The sequence below is a fragment of the Denticeps clupeoides genome, chromosome 13 (assembly GCF_900700375.1).
Source record: "Denticeps clupeoides chromosome 13, fDenClu1.1, whole genome shotgun sequence".
In the NCBI taxonomy this organism is placed as follows: domain Eukaryota; kingdom Metazoa; phylum Chordata; class Actinopteri; order Clupeiformes; family Denticipitidae; genus Denticeps; species Denticeps clupeoides.
This window is the reverse complement of record NC_041719.1, coordinates 14,412,075-14,431,021: the sequence shown is the minus strand read 5'-3', so window position 1 is coordinate 14,431,021 and position 18,947 is coordinate 14,412,075. Positions and strand designations below refer to the sequence as shown.

General features: G+C 39.5%; 2 protein-coding genes across 2 annotated transcripts in view; both read right to left on the bottom strand.

The window, feature by feature from the left end:
- Positions 1-1,935, bottom strand: part of LOC114802229 (vitellogenin-like) — a 43,138-nt gene extending 41,203 nt beyond the window's left edge. The window contains 7 exon segments of the mRNA XM_029000942.1: positions 54-211; positions 305-455; positions 554-702; positions 781-938; positions 1,025-1,280; positions 1,387-1,538; positions 1,926-1,935. Of these exon segments, the coding sequence (XP_028856775.1) occupies positions 54-211; positions 305-455; positions 554-702; positions 781-938; positions 1,025-1,280; positions 1,387-1,538; positions 1,926-1,935 (1,034 nt within the window).
- Positions 1,936-4,325: 2,390 nt separating this feature from the next.
- On the bottom strand, positions 4,326-16,046 carry LOC114801760 (adhesion G protein-coupled receptor L4-like). Its single transcript, XM_029000040.1, is given in 17 exon segments — positions 4,326-4,634; positions 4,637-4,661; positions 4,744-4,912; positions 5,997-6,088; positions 6,464-6,530; positions 6,616-6,836; positions 7,139-7,342; positions 7,428-7,607; positions 8,374-8,573; positions 10,505-10,612; positions 10,729-10,912; positions 11,051-11,221; positions 11,466-11,536; positions 11,678-11,827; positions 13,269-13,421; positions 15,568-15,720; positions 15,966-16,046. Coding segments are annotated over 17 exon segments (2,229 nt in total). The 5' UTR covers positions 16,012-16,046; the 3' UTR covers positions 4,326-4,599.
- Between the last annotated feature and the right edge of the window lie 2,901 nt (positions 16,047-18,947).

The window sequence follows — 18,947 nt, the reverse complement described above, 5'->3', positions numbered from 1 at the left end:
TTTGAAAGAAAGAAAGAAAAAAGAATGAAAAAGGAGAAATTTATAAAGTGCACCTATGTTCCTGGTTGTCTGAAAGTTGCCTCCACAGAGTTTCAAGGTCCTCCAGACTTGCTGATCGCATGAGCTGAAACACCTCTATCACATCTGTACTCGCACCACTGAGTTCCTTGTTAGTGTTCGTTTCTGCCAGACGTTTGATCAGGTCCACGATCTGTTTTAATCAAGCAGAGACATCGAGCATTGAGTGAAGGATGTATGTAAGGAACATCAACAACGAATAGAACAACGAGAAGGAATGTTTTACCTTAGGGACTGGATTCTCTAGGTTCATCATGACTATTGGAATTTGTTTCAGTTCATTTCCAAACTTATAAATGATGTTTCCTCTGCTCTGGACTGGCCCAATTGTATGCGTTCCCTCAGAATCCAACACTTTAAGGAGTGTAATTTCTTTTCTTTATGGACAATAATGTTATCACAAGAGGTTGAATGTCTAGGACTGGCAGCAAATGAGTGAAAAAAATAACCATACAAAAAGTAAAAAAAATCATACATTGCCAGAAGCTTAGAGTTTCCTCCCTTTACATTTAACGTTGATAAATGATGCTTCTCTTCCGCACGGGACATGGTGATAAGGCCACCATCACTGGTCGACTTCACAGTGTACATGTATTTTACCATGGCAACGATGTTATCGCCTCTCTAAAACACAGACGGATAATGTCACACCTTGCCTAAACGTGACAGCAAAACGAACAGTTTACATGGATCCTGACAGACCTGTTTGCTTGGTTCATTCTCAGAGGCAAGGGCCAGACCAACGGTCACGGCTGCTTTTTGGCGGCAGTTGGTTACATCAACAACCCGATGCAGTGTCAGAGTTTGTTCATGTTCGTCTTCTTCTGCAATATAATTGCTTTGACAGAGTCCATGAATTCCTGACTGCACCAAAACGGGCACACTTCATGTCAATTATGGACGTAAACCAGGGCTTTGCTGAACATGACTGATGTTCTAGAATAACATACCTCTTCAAGCTCATAGACTCGTTGGGTAGATTTGATGGTCACTTGAAAAAAACCAAGGATTCCCCTCACAATGTTGACAACGGTGTCAGAGACTTCAGTGGCAGCCTTGATATCGCCTACTCGACCATTCATATATTCAAATACAAAGGGCTTCGTAATCTCATCCGATAACTTCTTGCTCATTTTTGGAGAGGACGTGAAGCCGCTATTGCCTGGTACTCCGTTTTGTTCTTGAAACGCCACATTTGAAACCTTAAAATATAAATGAATTAAAAAACAAAATTATAAAAAAGAAACATAAATAACCTGCAGAAAGTATGATAAGCAATTGTTAACCATTGGATCAAACTGTATCTACCTGGAGAAGAAAAGTCTGCGGAGACACTCCTTCTATCTGAACATTGCACAATAATTTCACTCCAGATTCTGCCAGGTCTGGCATATCATGTCCAATTGTAATAGTTCCTACATATTTGTACTCGTATGTCTTTTTATGATTGAGTCTAGGCTCTGTTTAAAAAAAGTGAGCATTTCAAACATCAATCAAACATAACGATATTTTATTAGAATGAAATATATATATTTAATATTAATTATTGTAAATGTAATATATACACATCATTAAAATGAAATATAATTTCAATTCTGTCATTTGAAATGTACTCACCATATCTGAACTGCTGACATGCTGAAATGAGATGGGATTAAAATGCATTTATGCATAAAATTTCTTACTTTTTTTTCCCACTCATATCTGTGGCTTTTTGACTTACCACCCAAGCTGAAAAGCAAGCAGAGTAAAAGCCCCTGCATGGTGCTGCCCAGTAATGCAGTGTGTGATTTGAACCATGGGCCTTATCAAGTCTATTTATTGGGTTAAGGTGAACCTTCCTCTACCCTTCAGCATTACGCCTTGAGTAATGTAGTAAAAGGTCAGAATTAGAATAGGTTCAGAATTACATTAGAAAAGTCATTAACTGCTTGCTGCATTCTCACATGCAATTACCAATTATCATATTTTCCAAATTTAATGGGGAATTAGAGACCAGTTCAAACGTGCTAAAATGAAAGTCAAGGGGACAAAGGTGTTCAAGTGACCAGTAAAAATGTCACTCAGACCTGGCAGAAAAAGCAAATAGCTGATGTGGAAAGGACAGACACATGACCTTTAATCCGACACTTTTGCACAAACATTCATTCATCCCCTGTGCACCATGAATACAGAACAGGCTGCCATTCACACAACAGTTTAGTCAGGAATACTCAGCAGCATTCGTTTCAATTTACACAATATTTCCATGTCAAAATATTAGACGGACGGCCACCCTGACCGCTCTGTGGCCGCAGAGCCACATGCACAACAATCTGTTTAGCACTGATTCACAACTTGGCCTTCGTCAAAGTTGCTCAACACACATGCCCTATTCTGAATTCAGAATAAAACATATATTCATGCACAAACTTTGCATTCTGAGAAGCAATTAATGGTCAACAGAGGGGCAACTAGAATACAGGTTCAAACCCCACTTACTACCGTTGTGTCCCTGAGCAAGACACTTAACCCTGAGTTGCGCTAGGGGGGACTGTCCCAGTAAGTACTGATTGTATGTCGCTGTGGATGCTTTGGAATTGATTTGAAACACTTGTCCTGTCCTCTCTACAATGAGATCCCTTTGGTTTATTTTAAGCTCTCTGTAAACATGTTTGTTTGCTGAAAAAATTCCTACCAGGACATCAGAACTTTTTTTGGGTGGGTCGACTTATTTTACGAAAGAAAAATTGTCTTGCAATTGAATTATGTTGCACTACGATGTGGTCACAGAAAAAAAATGGAATTTTAACAGGGGTGTTAACACTTTAACCACTGTAGTTACAAGGGGACAAAGGTGCTCAAATGACCTGTAAAAATGTCAGACTGGCAAAAATACCAAAAAAAAGCAAATAGCTGATGTGGAAATCACAGGTACATGACCTTTAAGTGTTAAAAACCCTTACTAACCAATAATACAGAACTGACTGTCATTCATGCAGCCTTTCACTCAGGAAATGGATATTTATCCGTATTTATTAAATGATTCCAGTCTACATTTCCCTCTTGGTTAGTGGTTCGCCAAGGATGATGCACAAGGCTACACAAGGTACACAAAGGGAAACTCAGGGAAGCAACAACTTAGTGAGGGAAGGCAGATTAATCATGGGAAACATGTGATGGTAATTATGGTAGACAGTACAGGGAAACAGCACCATCTAGAGGGCTAATAAGGAACTTTCATTATTGCATTCTACGTTTACATTTTACATTTACAGCTTTTATCCGACGCCTTTGTCCAGAGCGGCTTACAATCAGTAGTGACAGGGACAGTCCCCCCTGGAGACACTCAGGGTTAAGTGTCTTGCTCAGGGACACAATGGTAGTAAGTGGGATTTGAACCTGGGTCTTCCGGTTCATAGGCAAGTGTGTTACCCACTAGGCTACTACCACCCTATTAATAATATCTCTCTAATATTTACCCTGTGAAATGTACATCACAAGATCAATTTCTTGGATGTTGATCTCCTCCAGAAAGTTTTGCCTTTAATTTCCTATACAGAATTATTGCAATTTTGGAGTTAATATTGTAGCTTTTAATGTTAAACTGGCCTTTTTTATCTTACCAGCAAGAGAGACTTTCATCAGAAATTTAAAAATATTAGTAGTCTAGTTATGTAAAAATAGTTAATAGTGACCAATTTTCCATCAATTGCATCCTTAAAGTGTCAGTAAATAACTGAAAGCACTGGTGAATAAAGAGTAATATTTTATTACAAAAAAGTTGTCATTCACTTAATTTTACATGACCTCTTGTGCATACATTTGTATTCATCAGATGTCTGCAGAATCGTTTTTCATGTCATAGAATCAACAGTTGATTTTTCATTAATCCCATGGTGGAGATTTTTTTCATTTGTGTCTGTGTATGTACAAGTATGTGTATACAAGGCTATTGCATTTTTTATTTTCAGTAAATGAGTAAAGAAAAATGTTGCTGTATTTTGCCATAATTTGCCACTATGGCTGCCATATTTTCCTAATTTCCCTAACCTTGAACAACAGAGTCTGATCATTATATTGATACCTTGAGATATTTAGTACACATGAATGGGACGGATGGACAGGTCTCGAACTCAAAAATAGAGCAAAAATCTATCCACAGCTGTCTCGGGTGAGAACAATACTGCCATTTAACTTTTTGAAAAAGAAACAGAATAAACAGTTTAAAATGATTATTTGCAGGATAAATTAACAAACATATAAAATAAACCAAAAAAATCATACAAGACTTTAATTATACGACCTGCAATTTTGCTGATGGATAATACAACAAGCATGAATGAACTCAGGCACTGTGATGTTCACTATTTTTTTTCACGCCAGCATGAGATGGCAATGATTTCATCGATTTCATTTTATTCACCCACAACTCTAGGTGTCATAGAGTCTTAATGAAAATTAGCAAATTATTATAAATGTAACATTATTATTTCAAGCCAGTATTGGACATCTGGGTCTTCTCCTTGTGTTCCGCATTCTTCATCGTAGGCATTCGAAACAGCAAGGCATATTTTGAAAAGTCTGTAGTACTCTTCCTGAATCTGTGGAGAAGGAAAATTATTCATTGGATTGGGCATACTCAGTTATTTTGTTATAAAATGCATACAAGGTTTTTGTCCTCACCTTTCTTGACAATACACACAGGAATATGAAGATGAACATTCCTTGGAAGGCATTGGTAAAAGTAAAGAGGTAAGCCGTAAGAGTGGTCTCATTAAGAATATGCAGAACACCGAATGTCCATGTTGCTCCGAGGACGAACAGAAGTGCCAGCGCCCCTCTGGCACAAGACCTGAAACAGGCACAGAACCAAGACACTCTCAGCACCACATGAAATTTAGGCTGGTCGAAGAATGCTGGGATCCAGTACAAGAGCAGCAGTAGGTGGGGGCATGAGTGTTGGAAAGGTGGTGCTATCTGCAGCAGGGGTGTCATCCACATGCCAGATCTGCGTCACACACACCTCAAAATACACTGCTGGGAATTCACTAAAGTTATATTGATTGGTTTATTGCTGATCAGCATGTTTCATCTAAATATTTCAAAGCAACATATTAAATTTGGTCTGAATTCAAGTTAGATGTTTACAATGCAGACAGTGCAGACTGATTGTCTCCCGACCCGGAGATGGCAAGCCACCATTTTCCGTTTGAGAACCATGGTCTCAGTTTTGGAGGTGCTGATCCTCATCCCAGCCGGTCCCGGAGCAAGTCCAGCAAAGTAGAATGTCCAACCTCTCTCAAGGACTTGGTTCCAGAGCCAATGCAATGTGTCGAGGTGAGACTATATCTAGCCAGTACCACTCATCCTCTTCCACAAGATTCATCTCCTTCCCTGCCAGAGAGGTGACGTTCCATGTCCCAGTTTCCTTGTCCGGGGATCGGACCGCCAAAGCTCCTGTCTTGGTCTGCCACCCGATCCACATTGCACCGGACCCATCATGTTCATCCTGCAGATGGTGGGTCCACAGTTGGATGAGCCCATGTATCCGGTTCAGGCTGGGCCTGGCCGGGCCCCATGGGTGAAAGCCTGGCCACCAGGTGCTCGCTCACGGGCCCCAACCCCAGGCCTGGCAGGTTACACACTGGCTCTTTGTTGTTCCTTCCATGAAAGGTCTTCTGAACCGTTCTTTGTGCCCCAGAAAACATAGCTCCTAGGATCATTAGGGCTCTCAAACTCCTCCACCATGATAAGATGACAGTTCAAGGAGGAGGCCTTTAAATGTATTCTAAATAATTTATTTTTGTGACCGCATTATTTCATAAAATAATACTTTGATCAACCGACAACATCTCTGCACTTCTCAATCAAAATGATGGTACTTCCGAATACTGATAACGACTGATTACAACACCAGTCCAAAAATCATCACCTACCTAATATTCTCATAGTGGCTGATTTCTGGTTTCTTCACTGCAGTATGACGATACACCTTATAGATTATAACCGCATACGCCATTAGGTTAACCTTTGAAAAAAATGGTAGGTAGATAAGTGGTTAATGAACTAGCCATTAGCAAAGTGTCCAAAATACCTACTTCCGTTACTCCATATTCACCAGATGCACCAGATACTCAAAAAATGTGAAGATCCTTAATCATTTCAACTGTTTTCAGATGTTCATTTCTAATAGTCACATTAAAAAATACATTAACAACATGAAGAGTCTGACTGTATTTAAAAAAAAAAAAAACTTTGAAATTACTCAATTTTTGTTAGTTAGGGAGCAACAGAATGTTTGGGTGGTAGTAGCCTAGCGGGTTCAAACCTGACTTACTACCATTGTGCCCCTGGAGCTACTACTCAGTGTAAGTTGGGAAGGGAAGACTGTATGAACACTTACCAAAATAATCAAACATGCAGGTCCAATAAAACTCCAGATGAAATTATTTTCTGTGCTTAGCCAGCACCTTTAAAACAACAGATCGAAATCAAATGAATTGAACTGAAAACTCATGCTTTGTATGAACTGAAAGCAACATGCTCACAACTTACACTGAATTTGTTCCATAATATTTGTAACCAAGCGTGGCTGAGATGGCAACAACCACAGCTGGGCTTCCATAGCCAAATATGTAAAAATTGCGATGCAGGAAGCCCTTGTTGTAGATGACCCCAACAACAATCAGATACAGATGAATCCCTTCGATGCACATCCATGCAAACGCTGCAAGGAAAAAGTAGTGCAGCAGACCAGCAACAACTGAACAGAAGAGCTGGACAGAAAGACAAACAGATGTTTGCTATAAATAAGCACATTTTAAACATTTGCATTTCAGCTGCTTCTCCACGTGAATTAAATGGACATTTTACATTGCACGGTACCAGCTTGACTCCTCTCAACATTTTGGAGAAAAGTACCACAAGCTTTTTGATATTACACATGCACAAGTCAGGTTTTTTAAATAATAGCTTACACAAATGTCACACTTTTAATAGATCTAATTATCAAGAAAGCTAAAATAATTATCGGTATTAATTAACCAGGTAGCATAAGAGTGAAAGGATTTTTGCTCACTTTGTGGGTGTACATATTAATCCCAACTAAAAAGATGAATTCAGCCATAAAGAGACTGCAGCAGAGGTTTTTGTGAATGGTTGTCCGGGTGCTCTGTATTTCGCTGAAGAACCAGAATGTGAAAATGCACAAGAACAGGCAGATGAGAGAAATCACCATTCCCAGCTGGGTAATTCTGGTGAGGATGTTGTAGTGAGCCAAAAGCTACAAAAAAAAAAAGTTAAAAAGTTAAAAAAATGTTTATAGAACATTACACGCTATGAACGTGATGAGAAAACCGGTCCTTTACGTTTGCCCGTCCAGAGGACATGAGGATGGTGAAGTGTGTCAGGTGGTTGCAGGTGCATGTGGTATGGGTGCTGTTTACATGAGAACGCTCACAACCCTCCAAGGCCCACTGGCCCTGCATGTTGTCTGGGGAATACTTCCAAAAGGCACATTTTGTCACATCCACTTTTGGATCAATTGCCTTAGTGAGGAAGAGAGGAAGAGAAGGAAAAGCAATAAAAAAAAATTAGTAATTTTTTTAAAGAAAATTGTGGGTTGTGGTTAACTCTAATTCAAATAGTTTACTTTTAATAAACAGATATCTGCTCATTTATCTCTGTGAATGAAGTGAAGTGACCAGTTTGCAAAACATTTACATTTACATTTACATTTGTGGCATTTGGCAGACGCCCTTATCCAGAGCGACTTACAACGTGCTTTCAAGTTACCATCGATGAAGTGATCAGTTCTGGTTCACTAGGACCCTCAACTATGAATACAATCTTTTTATTCACTCTGTTGTAGATTCTGTACACAAGAGGTAATAAGAAAGTTACAAGTTAATCTAAATATTCTTTAGAGAAGAAGGTCTTGAGCTGCCGTTTGAAGGTGCTCAGTGACTGAGCTGTTCTGACCTCGAGGAGAAGTTCATTCCACCACCGAGGGGCCAAGACGAAGAAGAGACTAGATGAGTGTCTTCCTTTTACCTTTTAGTGATGGAGGGACCAGGCGAGCAGTACTGGAGGCTCGGAGTAACGAGATGCAGTGCGAGGTGTAATAAGGGCTGTGAACCCTTAAAGTCATACAGCACCACCAGAATATATGCAAGGCTTTCAGGAGCAATTGATGGAAGAGCACGCAGGGAATGCAAAGTTGTAGTAAGTTGAACTTTTATTCCTCTCATCCAAGCTTTACGTGAAACAATTTCCTAAACCTGCCGCCCTACTAGCTACAGAATGCATCTGTACCTCAGAGTGTTTCAGGGTGAAGGACACACTGTCCAGCGGGTACATCTGAGGTGGGTCTATGGCAGCTGCTACGATTTGCGAGTTGACAGTCACCGGGCCTGCAGCGGCAAACTGCGAATAGTCGACCACACCAGGGTCAACTGTGGGGGTCAGAAGCGCTCCGATGTGTTTGTACTGTAGAAACACTACAGACACTGTTCCTAAGACACAGAAAAAATATCAGTCGAAAACCATGGGTAATTTCATATTATATTATGACACTTTTTTTCAGTAAACACACAACCTAATTGGCAAGATTTCTGTACATTTATGCAGTATGTCTTTGACATTTTCGCATTTTGCGGAATTTTTTTTTTTTTTTTGTAAGCGACTTACAATCATAAGTGACAGGGACAGTGAAAGTGAAGTGATTGTCACACATGATACACAGCAGCACAGCACACAGTGCACACAGTGAAATTTTCCTCTGCATCACCCTGAGTGAGCAGTGGGCAGCCATGACAGGTGCCCGGGGAGCAGCGTGTGGGGACGGTGCTTTGCTCAGTGGCACCTCAGTGGACCCTTGGCAGATCGGGATTCGAACCAGCAACCTTCTGATTACGGGGCCGCTTCCTTAACCACTAGTCCACCACTGCCCCAGTCCCCCTGGAGACACTCAGGCTTAAGTGTCCTGCTCAGGGACACAAAGGAAGTAAGTGGGATTTGAACCTGGGTCTTGTGGTTCATAAGCGAGCGTGTAGTTTTTATAGCCCTTTAGGCTATAACCTGTCTCCCAGGCTTATTCAGAGGATAATGAACCATGGCCAATTAACATTATTTTATGTGGTTTTTGGAAAACATCATTCGATTTTCCAAGTAGAACATTAATGACTTGCACAATTCCACCAATCAACTTTGCGACTGGTTCAGTTCCATGCAAGGCAGTTTTAAGCTGCAGGGGTCACTCACACCTCAACATCTTTAGGTGTTTAGTAAGATGTCTGACCACCTTCCATCATGGAGTGGGTCATTTGAAAAAAACGCGCACAGAGAGAGAGGAATGCTGGAACAGACTGTTTTCAACCTTGCTACACTACATGCAATACGTGCATTCTCTATGTTACACTTCATCAACACAATCCCCTGTTGGGGGGGTGGAAAAGGATGGAATGGATGTATAAATTTGCACATTCGAAATATTGTTTTGTCAATAAATAAATAATACAGTTTATTTCATAGTGAACTTTATATCCATCAATTAATCCGTCCATTCATTAACTGAACAGCGAGCAGTCTCAGTCAATGTCAAATAAGACACTATTAATGAATTTAAATGAAAGAACTGTCATGCAGAAACTGCCTCCTCCCCAAGATGAAAAAAAAACCTCACAAAATCTTGGCATGGTGGCATTTGTTTGTTTTAGATTTTATGCATTTGCTAAGACAATAAAGGCATTTTAGTGTGAACGCTTCCTCCTGACGGGCACTTTGATCTCTGTAGAGGCCAGTTACTTTTTGCCAGGAAACGGCCTTATTTATTCCGTGGCTTCCTGCTTTATAATGCTGACACACACCCTGTTCAAATAGCACATTGTATACATTTCCCATCATTATTACACATCTAAAGCACTGCCAGTATGCTTGGATACGATTTGTATTCTGAAAGAAATGTGTGGCAACTAATAAGCAGAATATTTGCACATGTACAATATGTGCATTTGACGCCCTCATCCAGAGCAACTTACAATTAGTAGTTACGGGAGCAACTCAGGGTTAAGTGTCTTGCTCAGGGACACAATGGTAGTAAGTGGAATTTGAACCTGGGTCTTCTGGTTCATAAGCGAGCGTGTATTTTTTTTATAGCCCACTAGGCTATAACCACCCTGTCTTCCAGGCTTGGCCAATTAACATTATTTTATGTGATTTTTGGAAAAAAAACATTTCATTGTAGATATTATATTAAACCATTCTGAAGCTGTTTATGGGTACAGTTTTGAAATAATGGACAGGCAAATGAGTATTATTGCTTATGAACACTTATGCTCATTAAAAACAAACTGCTTGCAGTATATTAGGGGCTCTCAAACATTGCAATGCGAAACAACAAAAAAAAAAAAGAATACTAGGTTCAATGCATTTTTTGAAGCCTTACCATTAGGAGGGGTGGTGTTTTTAAATTTTGGAGACAACACAATGGAGTTCTGTCCTAAAGAGGCAGAGACCTTGGGCTTTTTTGCATTTAAGGTGTAGAGTTTCAGCTCTGCAACGACAGAAAAATGAAACAAAAATAGAAGCCAGACACAATAAAGGTTACTAATTTAGCAGTGAACGTGAAATGTGACAGGCGCGTTTTAAACTAATTCAAATGGACCTCACCTACATCACCTTCGAGGACCTCCATGCCAGTGACGTTTTTAGCATTTTTAGACAATGCCAGTGTACCCTGCTCTACCGAGTGCAGGAGCTTGGTGAGGGTCTCTTGTCTGAATGGTATTTTAATACTATTCCAGGCCACCAGTTCGTCTCTTTCAACCAGGTTGTTCACTGTCTTCACAAAGTCCTTGGATATTTCGAGATGGAACACAAGGGAAGAGAAAGGAATATGAACGTGTGTGGATCATGCATGTGTTTGTACAGTTTCATTAAAAGCGATGGATCAAGTGCATACGAGAGACTATGTAATAAAAACAAAAGTTACAGAGATTGCCGCCTTCATGGGAACATCGTCTTGAGGGTAAGACTTGTTCCCAAAATGGAGTGCTGCTGCAGACAGGACTTCTGTGTATGAGATGACATCTGTGGGGGTGAGGTCTCCCGAGGTTTGCATTCTTATCTCTTCCATGACATGGGAAGGTGTAACATTAAATATCTATAGCAAAAAACGTGCAGCAAAATGAATATTAATGAAAAATTCCATTTAAACTGTTTGCCCTGCCAGCACCCTTTATTTTGGTTTCTCAGATGCGTCATTCACTGTATTAGCAACAGAGACAAAGACTCTGGGACTCTGAGACATGTAGGTGTGTGTTACATGAACATATTTCCGTTTACACACCAAGAACCGCACTGTTTTAATGTTTTTTTTTTTCTTGTACTGGAACATTAAAACTTACATGCTGAAGTGTGGCATCTATTGATTTTCTTAAACATCCTTTGTTGTAATGACAATCAGGCAAATTGTTCTCTGTGGAATAAAAAGAGATTGTTATACCAGCCTGTTCAGATGTCAACTGGTTGGATGTTTAACTCAAATTGTTCTGTAATGAATAAAAGATTTGGACAGTTGGCATTAGCAAAGATGTTGGATTAATATACAAAAACATACTTAAACACTTTGTTCCACTTTCAGGTCGAAACGTCCTTGTCCCTGACGAAGTCTTATAATCTCTTTGGCAGGTGCAGTAAAATGATCCATTAGTGTTATGGCAATGAGAAAACTGACCGCATCTTCTCTGGTCTTCACACTCATTTATGTCTGCAAAACAGCATGATGTGTTATCTCACAACTGTATATAATTACAGTGCATCAGGAAATTATTCAGGGTGCATCACTTTTTCCAAATTTTTGTTATGTTTCAACCTTATTCCAAAATGAATTAAATGTTTTTTTCTCAGAATTCTACACACAACACACCCAATGTACTTGAGGTTTTGGCAAATTTATATAAAAAAAAAAAAAACCTGAGAAAGCAGATACATAAGTATTCACAAAAGTATTCTCTGGTCATCCTTGAGATGTATCTACAGGTTAATTGGAGTCTTTCTGTAGAGAAAAAGAACAGTCCCACAGTAGACAGTTCATGTCAGAGCACAAGCCAAACATGAAGTCACAGGAATTGTCTATAGATCTCTGAGACAGCATTGTCTCCAAGGCAAAAATTTAAAGAAAACTTTCTGCTGTTTGAAGGTCTAAATGATCACAGTGGCCTCCATCATCCGTAAGTGGAAGAAGTTCAAAACCACCAGGACTCTTCCTAGAGCTGGCCGGCCACCTATACTGAGCAATCAGGGGACCTGATGGTCTCTCTGTCAGAGCTCCAGAGGTCATCTGTGGACAGAGGAGAACATTCTAGAAGCACAGCCATCTCTGTAGCAATCCACCAATCAGGTCTGCATGGTAAAATGGCCAGGTGGAAGCCACTCCTTAGTAAAAGGCACATAGCAGCCCACCTGGAGTTTTCTCACACCATGAGAAACAAAATTCTCTGGTCTAATGAGACCAAGATGGAACGCATGGTGGTGGCAGCATCATGCTGTGGTGATGTTTTTCAGCTGCAGGAACTGGGAGACTAGTCAGGGTTGAGGAAAAGATGACTGCAGCAACGTACAGAGACATCCTGCATGAAAACCTGCTCCAGAGCGCTCTTGAACTATGGGCGTCGATTCATCTTTCAGCAGGACAACAACCCTAAACACACAGCCAAGATATCAAAAAAGTGGCTTCAGGACAACTCTGTGGATGTCCTTGAGTGGCCCAGCCAGACTTGAATAAGATTAAATTAAAATGTCTGCGCACCGACGCTTCCCATCCCACCTGATGGAGCTTGAGAGGTGCTGCACAGAAGAATGGGGGAAACTGGCCAGGTGTGCCAAGCTCGTGGCATCATATTCAAAAAGACTAGAGGCTGTAATTGCTGCCAAAGAGGCATTGAGTAGTATTGAGCAAAGGCTGTGAAATGTACATGTGATTTCTCAAATCAAATGTTGTTTTATTTTTAATAAGTTTCAAGTACACTTTTTACCTTATCATTTTCATTATCATTATGTGTAGAATTCTAAGAAAAAAAATGTATTTCATCAATTTTGGGACAACGCTGTAACATAACAAAATGTGGGAAAAAACCGATGTGCTGTGAATACTTTCCTGATGCACTGTGTGTATTAAAAAGCAAATAAAATAAACTATGGATTGTTACCAGCACAGTAGGTCCCATCATTTGGCATGAAATCAGTTTTCCCATCTGTTGATTTGAACCCACCGACACACGTGCAGTAGTAGCTTCCCACTGTGTTAGAACACGTGGCGTGGTTGCCGCAGATGTGTGCGACCTTCTCACACTCATCATCATCTGCAGTTTATGACGAAAATGAAATCAGTCATGAGTCTTTTATAATAAATAAAAAATAAAGTGAAGTGATTGTCACACGTGATACACAGCAGCACAGCACACAGTGCACACAGTGAAATTTGTCCTCTGCATTTAACCCATCACCCTGAGTGAGCAGTGGGCAGCCATGACCGGCGCCCGGGGAGCAGTGTGTGGGGACGGTGCTTTGCTCAGTGGCACCTCAGTGGCACCTTGGCGGATCGGGATTCGAACCGGCAACCTTCTGATTACGGGGCCACTTCCTTAACCGCTAGTCCACCACTGCCCCTTTTTATGCAGTGCTGTCGTTTTACTGGATAATTGAACATTGGGCTGCTGAACTCGACAGATTATTGTTAGTTTTCTTATCTGATCTCCACTCTTGTCCACTCCATTCCTACCTTCCCACTCACATTCTATATACTCTGCCAGTCGCTCAGGTTCTTGCTTGATCTCATCTGTGTTAATGTATTACATGTGAAATCACGGTTTATTCCGTTTACCACGCCCATTAGATTTTTCTTTCAAAACATTTCTTTGCGCAGTGTGACAATTTCATCATTATTCAAAAAACTTGACTTTTCCTGTATGTATCCATATTTCAAGTGGATGATGGATGTGACTGATTCAAATCCCTGTAGCCTCATTAATCATTATTACATTAACAAACAAGCAGTTTTTTTCATCTGAGAGTGAGACAAAACTTCGGGATGATTATTGGGGTTCAAATCCTTCATAAACTCCTATATGCAGAACACAATATACACTGTACACTGTAAAAAAAGTCATTTGACATTTCGACATGCAGGATAACAGAGATCATGCAGGAACTCGGAACAGAAACACACAGAGACCTTTATCAGAGGCTACAGAGGATGACAATCAAGGAGATTAACCAGACAACAAATACGACGCACCAAGAAAACCTGGGATGGAGTGTCAGGTAAGGTTTGGATCATGACATTTTGTAATATTGTGAAGGTCTCCCTCATGGGGCCAAAATTACTCTTTGAGTAATGGTAAGGTGGGTCCTCCTTGAGGACTCCTTAACTACTGTAAGGAAACAATAAGTGTATGTAGCCTGAAGTACTGATTCATCAGATAGATCCACCATCTACAACTGCTTCATTGTGTCTGCTGCCCGTATACAGCAAGGTTCATGTTGACAGTAGTGGCCCTAGTGGGTAACCTATCCCTGGTTCATTTTTTATTCTACTTTTGGTAGGCACCACAGGATGGGTATTGGGGGAATTGAATCACATCCAAATACAGGTTGTGATTTAATCAGATTTTTTTGATCAGAGATTCTCAAGAGCTGTGTGGGGGACCGACTTTATAAAAGACAGTCTCTCATGCAACATACTACAAAGAACCGATACATTCCTTGCGTTAAATGACGAGGCAAGGTCCAGGGGAAATAGTAAAGGTTAACTGTGCATTGTCTGTTTAAGATACTGTTCAGGATTTGTCACAGTTCCTGTGTTTTCTTAGCAAATTAAAGGCTGCACTATTTATAAATGTTGCAGCATTTAAAATTTCAGCTGCCCAAAAACTTTTTGATATACAATTGTGCTGCATTTACAGCAATGTTTTAATGTTCTCGATTTGTTATGTATTTTAAAAGCCAGAAATAAAGTTTTTTTCTTATACATTCTAGCATACATTATATGTTTTAGTACTGTGTTTTGGCATTATTTTTTTATTATTATTACAAATCATATTCCTGATAGACACTAAAATTAGATACGCAGCTGTTCAGATTTAACTTTACAAACTGAACACAATTTGTTTTCACACACCGCACCAGGTTGGCCATTACTTGTTGTGTGCTAAGCACAAATAATTAAAGTAAGTTTTGTCATTTACTTTTCAATATCGTCTTATAGTATCAATAATTAGTATGAATATATTCTACATAATGAAATTTTATGTAATCTACACGTCTCCCTCCTGTAAAGGTTTAGACGTAATAGTTTCATTTTGTTCCAAATCAGAAATATCTTTACTGATTCTGTCAGCATGTCCTATTTATTCACCTAAAGCACAGAAAAGTCTGTCATGTCTGTTATAATGTTGCTGTTATGATGAACACACGCTTTTATAATGTGTAAAGATAAGAATGACGTACCTGTACATTCGTTTTTGCCATCACCAGTAAATCCTTGGTTGCAAAAGCAAGCCTTATTGCTCGAGCCATTCTTTATCTCACATGTTGCATTCTCATGACAGGGTGGGCAGGTGTCAGAAAAATCCCCTTGGCCCAATAAACCGAAAATCCACGCTATAGGAAAAAGCAACACATTTACAAATGACACACAACAATATTCAACTGCTGATTGTGATGAAACGTGTTGTGTGATATTATCCTAATGCCACTGTTGCTTAGAATGAGAACAAAGAATATTTTAGGCTTCACTAAAGAAGGAAGACTTGACGCACACACAAAGACTTGCTGCGAAAAAAAAAAACCCTATAAAACCAGACTGGCAGAACTGCAAAATACTGTGATGGAAAGAAGAACGTTACCTGCCAAAAGTACTAGTTTCATTGGGGAGTTGAACAAGTGCTCCATTCTGCAGCTGGGACAGGATCACTTTTACCCGTAACTTGAGTCTAGTGACGTACATTGTTTCCTGTCAGATTTCCTGTTTCTCTAAAACCTGACCCTTCCTGTGTTGAATTCAATCAGCGCTCACTGGAAAAAGAATGAAAACAGACAGTTCGTTATGTCCAGACCATCTTATATTACAATAATTCTTACAATCAAATGATACTTTTATTATTAGCCAGCATAGGCAATCTGCTGGACTAAGGAAAACTTTGTCAAATGATAAAATCCTAATGGGAAAAAATTGTTTGTTCACACACAAAATGTGCTTAAACCTGGTAAATGTTCTAAACTACACAATGGTAAAGGGGAAAGTGTCTTTTTTTAAATATCATTGCTGGGTTTTATTACGACTTCAAGGCTCTTGAATTGCTGGACGTGTCAGTCAACAGTATCCTGTTAGTACTCATGTGCCGAACATACAATAATACAGACACATTGTCATATGCATCTGTAACCAGATAAACTGATAAAAAATGAACCACTGAATTTCTGTAAATGGTGTTACTCTTTTAAATGGGTAAACCTGGGTCAATATATGAGCATCAGTCAATGTATTTGTATTTGATTACATTTACATTTACAGCATTTATCAGACGCCCTTATCCAGAGCGACTTACAATCAGTAGTGACAGGGACAGTCCCCCCCCCTGGAGCAACTTAGGGTTAAGTGTCTTGCTCTGGGACACAATGGTAGTAAGTGGGATTTGAACCTGGGTCTTCTGGTTCATATGCGAGCGTGTTACCCACTAGGCTACTACCACCCTGATTGATTAATACAGAAATGTCGGTAGCAAAAATCATATTTCTTATAAGCAATTAAATTAAATGGCAATTTTTTTTAGAAAATGCAGTTTAAAAAGGTAGCTGTCAATACATAATATGTCTGATAAATGTATAAATTCATCCAAGAAAAATGTAGAAAAACACAGGCATTCATTCATGTTGTGTGTGTGTGTGTGTGTGTGTGTGTGTGTGTGTGTGTGCGTGTGTGGGAGGGGTGTTTGAGACAAATGCGTTTGTAAGACAAATATTTGCCTGCTCATCATGTCCTCTCTCTGCCAGTAAAATTAAAAAAATGTTTCATATGTAAAGTTCTGACCTTAAATCTACTTTTAGGCCAAGTTCACCAAGCTGTTTTCATTAGAAGAAATCTGGCTGTTTCTGTGTGACCTTCGGCAGTAATGCAGCTCGGAAGTTGAGGCAGGGCTCGTTTCCTGGAGGCCCTTAACAATGAGGGGATAGAAAATGACCAGCAGGCTTCCTTTTTGGCATTACACAGCGTACATTAATTTGCATATACTCAGCACAGAGCACACAAATATTCACGCAGAAAAAGCCAACAATGATACAAAATAACCTGTCATTTGCCATGAACGTTTCCCTTTAGATTCTCTCTCTCAAAAGCATTTAAACTTTTAAAAACCTTTTGTGTTAGATCTGATCAATTGTTTAGCAAGTGCTCTATCTTGTGGGTGGTTTGATATTGCAATTTCAATTTAATGTAATTATTAGTAAAAATTACAATCAACAACATTACTCCTACATCTGATAATAATTCTAATAAACAATAAAGACATTTTTATTATTGCTGTTCTTGATCAGCTATACACACCTACAACTTAATAGAGCAGCAAAGAAAGAGTAGAAAGTTCATCCTGTGAGTGCTCGCAGAAAAAACCCAGACAAACTGATCCAGCTACAGGTTGCACAGATCTCCAGGAAAAATGAAAATCAATCGAACAAAGATTTAAACCGTGTAAACAGAATAATTCCCATGTCTTTGATTCTCAGGACATTATAATGGGTAATACTCAGTGGTGGCCTAGCGGGTCCCCTCGAGCACGGTATTGTCCCCACACACTGTTCACCAGGCGCCTTTCATGGCTGCCCTCTGCTTCCTCAGGTGACAAGTTAAAAGCAGTGCTGTGCTGCGGTGTGTCACATGTGACAATTAGTCACTTTCACTTTCTCTTCACTTTCACTGGTTTAGATTTTGTAGCCACCAGGGGGCAGTGCAGCACCTTTTCTTAATAAGACACTTCCTCAGAATAGTTGAGCGACACAATGCTGACCACATGATAAGTTGTCTGTCTCTTCATTCTGGCCAGGTCTTTCAATGGCTAAAAACATATATATACCTCTACTGGTGCACGCCCCCTATCCTGGTGTCTTCGGTACCAATTATACTGTTGTTTAGTGCCATAGTTCAATGTGCCAATTGCCTCCACGCATTTTATTAATAATGTATATTAATATAAGTTACAGTAAACAACAACAATTTTTAAAAACAGTCATGTACTATATAGTCCCATATATGCAGCAGTGAATCTAAAGTACAGGAAAAGTGACAAATACAGAATAGTACTGGAAAGTAGAGATTTGAAAAGATTTTGATTGATGTTCTTTACAGGACTATTGTTAGCTCAATGTGATTTGTGGTTAAGGAACATTTAGAAAAATCCTGTGAATGGAAGGTGATGGGGGTGGTTTGACCAAGATCTATAATTATTCATATTATTAATAGCACAAAAGCCGATTAATAGCACAAATGACCTTACATAATCAGGTAAATATGGACCAGAATCTTTCAGAACCTTGTTAAATCTGAAGGCAAAAGTGGGACCAAGCCAGTGTATCCAATATACAGGGTGGGCCATTTATATGGATACAACTTAATATATTGGGAATGGTTGGTCCTGTTTGTAGCAAATTAGTATATGTGAGAGGGCAAACTTTTCAAGAAGGGTGGTGACCATAGTGGCTATTTTGAAGTCGACCATTGGATCCAACTTTTGTTTTTTCAATAGGAAGAGGGTCATGTGACACATCAAATATATTGGTAATTTCACAAGAAAAACAATGGTGTGCTTGGTTTTAACGTAACTTTATTCTTTCTG